This window comes from Sciurus vulgaris (genome assembly GCF_902686455.1).
Source record: "Sciurus vulgaris genome assembly, chromosome: 11".
Lineage (NCBI taxonomy): Eukaryota > Metazoa > Chordata > Mammalia > Rodentia > Sciuridae > Sciurus > Sciurus vulgaris.
Window position 1 is genome coordinate 16,695,838 of NC_136472.1, and position 7,996 is coordinate 16,703,833.

Sequence of the window (7,996 nt, forward strand, 5' to 3'; positions counted from 1 at the left end):
GGGCGTGCGCGCGAACCCAGGCGACCGCGGCGACCTCGCGTTCTGATTGGATGCAGGAGCACAGCGCCGCACGCACGCAGAGAAGTGGGAACGCGCGCGCAAAGCAGTGGGGCTCCGCGGACGACACGGAGAGGGCAATTGTTGAACTGCGCAGGAGTCAGGAATGAGGAAATGGCCAGGCGAGTCCTCCCTTTTCTTTCGTCCTACTTTCTGTTCCTGCTGTATCCAGGTAGAAACCTTTGGAAATTAAAAAAAAAAAAAATGATGCGTGTGTGTAAGAAGTGCTCGAAGGCAAGCGGCTATCCTATCGAATTCGCCGAACCCCCTCCAACTAAGTGTGGTACAGTCCAGACAGGCTTCTAGACTAACCAATCACCAATAGGTCTCTCAGTCTTCCTGCTTTGCCCCTTCACGCATTGGCCAACTGTGTGGTAACTAAGTAAGGCCTCCTCCACCACCACCCCCTTCTTCTTCTTTTTTTAATATCCAAAACTTTATTTAAAACAGTCTTGCTGGAGAAGTCTTCCGTCCCTCAAGTTCCCTAGTCCCAGAATTCCTGGGTGATGGAATGGTCTGGGCTGTGGCTCCCACATGGAGGGGGGCGCCCCAACTAGAAGAAACAAGGGCCGGGGATGAAGATGAAGGAGATCGGGCGCGAGCCTTGGAGCCACAGTGCCAGCCGTAGGAGGAAAGTGCTGGGAGTGCACGCGATCTGAGGCGGTGGTAGCCCTCGGAGTGCGAGCCGGCTGTTGGCTCCGATTAATTTCGTTAGTTCCTCCACTGCAGCACCAGGGATGGGCGACCGCATCCCTGACCTCACCCAATTTGAGAATACAGGCTGAAAAGGTTTTCTAGAATAGCTACTGTCCCTGGCGAGCTGCTGGCCGACTCTCGGTAGATCACAGCGCTACGCTTTGCCCTAATTAGCCCAAGCCAGCTGTGAACTCAATAGCAATGCCACAATGCCACATGCTCTCTCCTCATTCTACTCGAGGCCATTTCTCATTTGAAAGCAGCTCTGGCTATTACATAATAGCCCTTCAGAAAGGTGTCTCATCAGTCACTTCTCTGAAGCCCAGGTTCCCGATGTGTCAAATATTCTAGATCCTGCTGTGTGACCTCGGGTTTGGTTTCAATGTTGGTGGTTTAACGGTGGTTCTGACACTTAAGCATTAAGTAGCAAGGTAAAGTCTTAATTGTTTTTTAGGGACTAACCTAGTTCCTTCTCTGACAGATTTCAGTCCAACATTTATTGCAATATACCCTCAAGAGTTCTTTTTAGTATTTTAAAAATCTTTACATCATAAAATGTATATTATTGGAAACTATTTATTTTACTCATATTTTCTACCTCTTCATGTTGTGCTTAAGATGAAGTCAAACTTCATTTTTCTGTTATATTTTTCTGGGATTTTAAGACTTTATTTCCTACACTTCACAAATCAGGCATTTTTCTTTTCCTGCTTTCAACTAGGAACCTGTAACTAGTGATATATCTTGGCTAGACAGTGCTAAATGGAAAAAAAGTCAGCCTTACACCATCCACAGGTACTGTAACTCCTCTGGGTCAGTAGGAACATTAGACTATTCTCCATTACCAAGCTCATTTTTAGCTGGATGAGCACTAGAAGAGGCATCTCCCAAAATTCAGAGAGATTCTATTTTCTTGTCCAGTTATGAATCATGCAAAGTATATCCTAGAAAGGATGTTTCATAGAACATAATGTTTAAACTGCTGGCCACTTCTGAAAAGTAATCTAGGTTAAAACAATGGAATAGCCAAATCATCACACTGGAAATATATTACTCTGATGTTTAAAGTTTATTCCTTGCCTGGGAATGTGGCTCAGTGGTATAGCACTTGCCTAGCATGTTCAAGACTATATTCAATCCCCAGCTTGACACACACACACACAAATTATTCCTTATAGTTTTTCTAATGTAGGTTTCTATGTTGAACCTTCTTCAGTTGCATTTTCTTGTGCCTATAGATGGCAAACCACAGGGTCACTTTTAGTTCAGCTCAGCAGAGAGGAATGCCCTTTTGCATCTAAACCACAAATGACTTTTTTTAAACCTCTTTGTTCAAATAATGCTGTCTTTCCTCCTGTCCTTATGAAATGTCTCTGCTTGGGGATGGGAGTGTAGCCTAGTGGTAAAGGCCTAGCTTAGCTTTCACAAGGCTGAGTTCAAAACCTAGCATCTCCCACCTACTGCAAAAAAAAAAAAAATTAAGTCTGCCTGTGATAAAGGACAATCCTCTCCTTTGTGCTGAATTCCATCCCTTGCACATCAGCTTTTTCTTCCTAATTTTTAACATGTTATTTCAAAAAATTTAAACATGCAGACAAAAATGCTGTCGAAAATACCATATCCATCATTAATTTCTCTCCATCTATAGGCTGTGGAGAGGCATCATCCTATCTAAAAAACAAATCCTTTCACACCATATGCCCCACACTTCCTCCCACCTCTCAATGCCCTTTCTTAGAAAAGCTTAAAAGACTTGTAATTATTTATTTTTGTACCAGGAATTGAACCCAGAGGTTCTTAAATACTGAGCTATATCCCCAGTCCATGTTTGTTTATTTTGAGAGAGGGTCTCACTGAATTGTCAGGGCCTGGCTTTGAACTCACAATCCTTCTACTTCAGGCTCCTGAGCCCCTGGGATTACAGGCAAGGACCACTGTGCCCATTATCTATAGTTCTTTACTTCCTCGGTTGATATTATCTCTTCATTCTATTTCAGCAGGGCTTTTACCCACACCATTCCAAGATTAATCTTTTCAAGGTCAATACTGAAATACATCAGTGCTTCTAGATTCATAGTAAAGTATCCTTTGCTAGCTTCTTTTATGCTTTTTTCCCCTTTTCTATGGTGCTGGGGACCCAACCCAGGCCTTGTGCATGGCTAGAATTAAGAGCTTGAGGTATATCCTCAGCCCCAGCTTGAGCTCTTAATTCCATCCTTTGCTTCCTTCTCATTTCCATTTACAGTCCCTAAATTACTTCATCCAATATTCTGTTTTAAATGCCCTCTATAGAACCAGTGGCTTTCATGAACCTTCAGCCTTAACTTTCCTAACCCTTCAGATTCTAGCCATTTGTTACATCTCTATATGAATGACTAATAGCGCAAACTTAACAATACCAAAACATTGTTATTCCCTTGCCTTCCTCTTTGAGTTTCCCTAATCTCCTAATCAATTTAATTGCTATTTAAAAAAAAAAAAAAAAAAAAAAACTAAAGCAAAGCCCATGGAAATCATCCTTAATTCCGTTTTCTTTCCTTATTACTCTCATCAAGTCCTAACCATTCTACCTTCAAAACAGCCCAAAGCAGAGATAGGCCTCACCAGTTCCACCTGTTGCCCTAGTCCAATTCCCCCATCAATTCTCCAATTGAGACTACCACAACAGTATCCTATTTTGTACCCTTGCTTCTACACTGCCTCTACAATCCACCCTCCACACAGCAGCAATCTTTTAAACATGCAGATTATATCAATTGTCTGCTTAAGCACTGCTCTTAGGACAAAATCCATTCTTCACCCTGATTTTTTATTTGTTCTTTTTAGGTATACATGACAGGAGACTATTTTGACATGTTACACATACACAGTATAATTTATTGTAATTAGGATCCCATTCTTGTGGTTGTACATCATGTGGAGTTTCACTGGTGTTGTATTTATATAGGAACATAGGAACGTTATGTCCTTCACCCTGATTTATAAAAGCCCTAAATTTTCTGGTCTCTGCTGTCCCCCTACTTTGTCTTGGTTCCCTACACTCTACTACACTGGTATTTCTTTCACCAGATTTATCAAACTCATTCCTTTCTTAGGGTTTTACACTTTTCCTCTACCAGGAAGGTTTTGTCGCATCACTTAGCCATTCAGGTCTTACTCAGAATGTGTGCTCTGGAAGTGCCTTTCCTGACCACCCAATCTACTGTAACCTCCCCTTATCACTACCTCGTCACCAAATTGAAACACTCTACCATTGACCTATGTTCCCAGCCCTTTTATTTTTAACTTTGAAACAGGGTCTCACTAAGTTGCTCAGATAACCTTAAACTTGAAATGCTCCTGCCTCAGCTTCCCAAGTTTCTGGAATTACAGACCTGCCCCACAGTGCCTAGCTTCATATAGCCAAATTTAAATCTCTGCATAGTACTTACCTTTTCAAGTTTGTTTATCCTTTACTATAAATCTTCTTTTCCACCTAGAATGGTTCCTGGCAGAGTAGGTTTGTGGAATAACCTACATATTTGTGGAAAGAAGGAATGGCTGAATGCCATCAGCTACATAAGTAATCCAAGCACAAACTAGGGACATCAGTCATTCGTAGGAGCTCAAACTAAATGGGCTGTCCCAGCTTCTTACCACCTGAAAGCTCAAGTAAAACTTTGACTTAGGATCTGGTTCCAATCAAATAGGCAACACAGGAAAAAAGTTAACTGCAGTGGAGAGAAAATGAGCTACCACCAGATATGAAATCTCATCTTATTGATTACTGCCAGCCTCTTTCACCCCTCAGGGTGAAACAGATTTACCACCTATTTACCTAAATGCTCAGGGGAACCATCATAAAAACTCACTTGCTTGACTCACAGGTTCTTGGTTTTCCCTTTATGCATTTGAGCAATAAATCATTCCAATGTTTCTATATCACTTAGGTAAAATAAAAATTTTAAAAATTAGACCTCCTATGAGATGGTAAAAATATTTATTAAAAACTTTTTTTAAGTTGGCAGTTTATTAGAAGGAGTCCCTCTAAATTCACACTTTCATCCTGGATAAATGAGATAGCAAGTACTATATACAGAATATAAAGTGGTGATTTTAAAAAAAAAAAAAAAAAAAAAAGTCCATATGGTAGCAAAGTGAAAGAAATGTAATTCTGCAGGGTCTTAAGAGAATTTAAAGTGGCATCTTAGGTGATATAAGAAAACAATTTTATTTTCATGTTTCTCCTTTTGATTCAGGGTTTGATCAGGATTTCACCTGTTTTAAGAGGTAGAATATATGTTTTCTAGTAATCTAGTTTCCTGGTTAGCTGATCTCAGAAGATTCTCATATTTCAGCCCACTTGTCTTTGGTGATGGCCAGAAGATCTCTATGCTCCAGAAAGAAAGGCTTCTTGCTGATCTCTATTTAAGATCCATGAACCGGATATCCATGATGAGAAGGAAGTTCTTAGGCAGTGGGCGAGGGGCTGGAGACAGGACAGTAAATACCTGATGCTCCAGGTCCACACTGGTCACCACAATGAAGCCTGCCACACTTGTCTCAGAAAGGTTCTCCTCTGTACCCTCAGCAGTGCTAACACTCAGTAGGTGGTGCACCATGTCTCTGCCAGGGGTGACAGGTACTAGCTTGAGCTGATTGTCTTCCTGAGACATACCTAAAGGCAAACAGGAGTCTGGGATAGTAGGTGCCCCAACTTTGTAGATTTTGACATCTGAAAATTTAACATTGAAGGCATGGGGATAGAAACAGCCTCGGAATCCATAGAAATACTCACGAATACGCTCATCCCTACATTCCCGCCGGAAGTCTTTGGAGCGCTCCACCACACCCCCTGACTTAGGGAGCAGCACAGTACGTACAAAATGAGGCAGGTCCCGTTTCAGTTCATTGTACAGTCTTTCTTGATCCAGAACCACAACTACATCCACCTCAAAAGCTGAAGCTGCATGCACTAGGGCCTGGTAGCCAGAGCCCTTGACCCAGCCACAGGTGTTAATGACACAACCACTCACAGATGCCCTTCGGTTTACCTCACACCTTTGGTTAAATACATCTGCTAAACGAGATGTAATCTGCAAAAGAAAGGATCAAGATGAGAACAAAAACACTAGAAAAATTCAAGGCTATTCTGTTCCTCTACGGAGTAAGTGGTTAGAGGTCCAAGAAAGATGATTGTGTGGAAAACAAACCCATTTCTGCCACTGAGTTATACCCCCAGCACAAAAATGACATTTTTAATGTCTTTGATTTTTAACCCTGTAAATGGAATTTTTACGTTGTTTATGCTTCCTGTTTTATGTCTTAAGTGGAAATTTAAGAATAAGTCCACAAAAATGTTTAGCAATCTAAAGTTAACACATTTGAAACTGCCTTTTCTGAAATCATGTGGCAGTAATACGAGTAGGAGCAATAAGATGAGAGAGAAAAGTGTGCGTTTTTAGCTACCGAACTTCCCCACAGCTTTTTACCCTGAAAGCAGACCTTCCCTCCACCCCCTTTGGCTCCAGCTCTGACCTTATTATAAAGCTTGATGTTAGTGCCAGGAGTGGTGGAGCCAAAATGATACACCAGAGGGGCCTGGATAGAGAAACCCTCTTCAACATCTGCTGGCCGTTCAATGTAGAGGGCCCCCATGGTACCAGGGATAGACACAGAGCCCTGGCCTACATCCAGCTCCACGTAAGTAGGACGACGGCCCAAACGCACTGCGTAGTTGAGCAGCAGGCGACACACTGTGGACTTGCCCACATCGGTGGGGCCCACAACCATCACTCGGGGGCCTCTCTCTTCTTCCTTTTCTGCCTGCCTTCGCATCTGTTCCAAGGCTGTGTGAGTGTTGAGGTAAAGCAACATAGGGGTGTCCTTGGAAACATAAGCCACCTCTGTGCGGCCACTCAGTTGAAGAGAACAGCCATGCCAAGTGAAAACAGCCACCTTAGCGCCAGCATCAAAAGTAAATTTCTTGTTTCGGGTTAGCTCTGTGCCAAAGATCTCTGCCATGCCAGTCAGCAACTCCAGCTGAACTGACTGAGAAGCCTCCACCTCAAAACGAAGTTCTGTTTCTCGCTCTAATTCGAATTTAGTCGTTGGCTTCTTGTCATCATTGGCCTCCTCTCCCATCTTTTCTGTGTAGCCACTGTGCCTACAACACAAATTAAGTATCAGATCTAAACATGAGTTAGGCCTCTGTTCAAAATCTGATAGATTTTCCCTTTTATTTTTCCACCATATTTTTTTATTACCATCAGTCTCACTTTTCTGTCTACTTACTAGAAGGTAAGGGTTGGGCATTCTTGTTTGCTCTCTATCTCTAGTACCTAGAATAGGGCTTGACAAGCTGCAAGCACCTCAATTAGTTCGCTGAATGAAAGACTCAGGCGTCATTCTGAGGAAAAACTCCCAGGAACTGACGAGAGGTTTATCATCCTCATTGTTCCCTTCAACACTGTTGGCATACTCCAGACAAGGCGGCAACAGATGCCAAACTCAAGTCCACAGAAAAGGGCGTCTGCCATCCGGATGCAAAGCAGAGAACACCGGTCTTGGACTCAACAATATAGGCCTGGCCCAGCAACTGCCGCTAGTGTCATTAGACAATCAACCTCTGAAGCTTTTCCCCTCAGCTGTCACCTGGGGGCACTTCCACTTCCTGACATACAGTGTTGTTCAGGGGATAACAAGGCCTGCGGGAGCGTGAAAAATTCTTTCTGAACACAGTTCTAGGTCCAGCATTTGTCGCAGACACCCCCAAATCTGCCCGGGCCCAAGAAGGCGACATCTGTGTTCCCGAGCTTATCATCTCACCTGCACAGCCCTCACGCACGAACAAGCAACGTCCGGAGCCTTCCCGGATCAGACTTACACACAACTACAAACCGCGCTCCGCCAGAGGCACGCCGGAAACAAACACGGTTCCGCTCTTGCGCAGTGGCAGGAGGCGCGGCCGCGCTGCGCCCCCTGGGACGTGTACCGGCGTGATCGGGTGAGTGCGCACGCGCGTCGCGCGGCCTTTTGGGAAATGTAGTTAGGGGTTGTTCGCCAGTGACGGCTGAGGTGGGTGGGGCAGGTATTGTTGATGTAGTCGGCGGAAGGCGTGGCCGTTACGCACCCGCGCGAGGCCCGGACGCTTCCAAGGCGCCTTGGCTGCAGGGTCTTGCCCCACCTGCAGCCCAGGAAAGGCGAGGGCGGCCAGAAAGGAAGGGGCACTCGCTGGCTCTCCCCACGATGGCCTGCTTGCCTG

The 7,996-nt window shown here is 44.1% G+C and overlaps 1 protein-coding gene across 1 annotated transcript; it reads right to left on the reverse strand.

Moving 5' to 3' along the window:
- Positions 1-4,715: 4,715 nt before the first annotated feature.
- Positions 4,716-7,700, reverse strand: CLP1 (cleavage factor polyribonucleotide kinase subunit 1). Its single transcript, XM_079102335.1, has 3 exons — positions 7,561-7,700; positions 6,271-6,898; positions 4,716-5,828 (listed from the first exon to the last, which is right to left on the reverse strand). Exons 2-3 carry the CDS (start codon positions 6,874-6,876, stop codon positions 5,157-5,159), a joined length of 1,278 nt encoding a protein of 425 aa, XP_078958461.1. The 5' UTR covers positions 6,877-6,898; positions 7,561-7,700; the 3' UTR covers positions 4,716-5,156.
- Between the last annotated feature and the right edge of the window lie 296 nt (positions 7,701-7,996).

Excerpts from the sequence above, each read along its gene's own strand:
- CLP1 (XM_079102335.1), bottom strand. The coding sequence starts at position 6,876 with ATGGGAGAGGAGGCCAATGATGACAAGAAGCCAACGACTAAATTCGAA. Across the intron at positions 5,829-6,270 it reads ACATCAAGCTTTATAATAAG|ATTACATCTCGTTTAGCAGA; the intron begins GTCAGAGCTGGA and ends TTTCTTTTGCAG.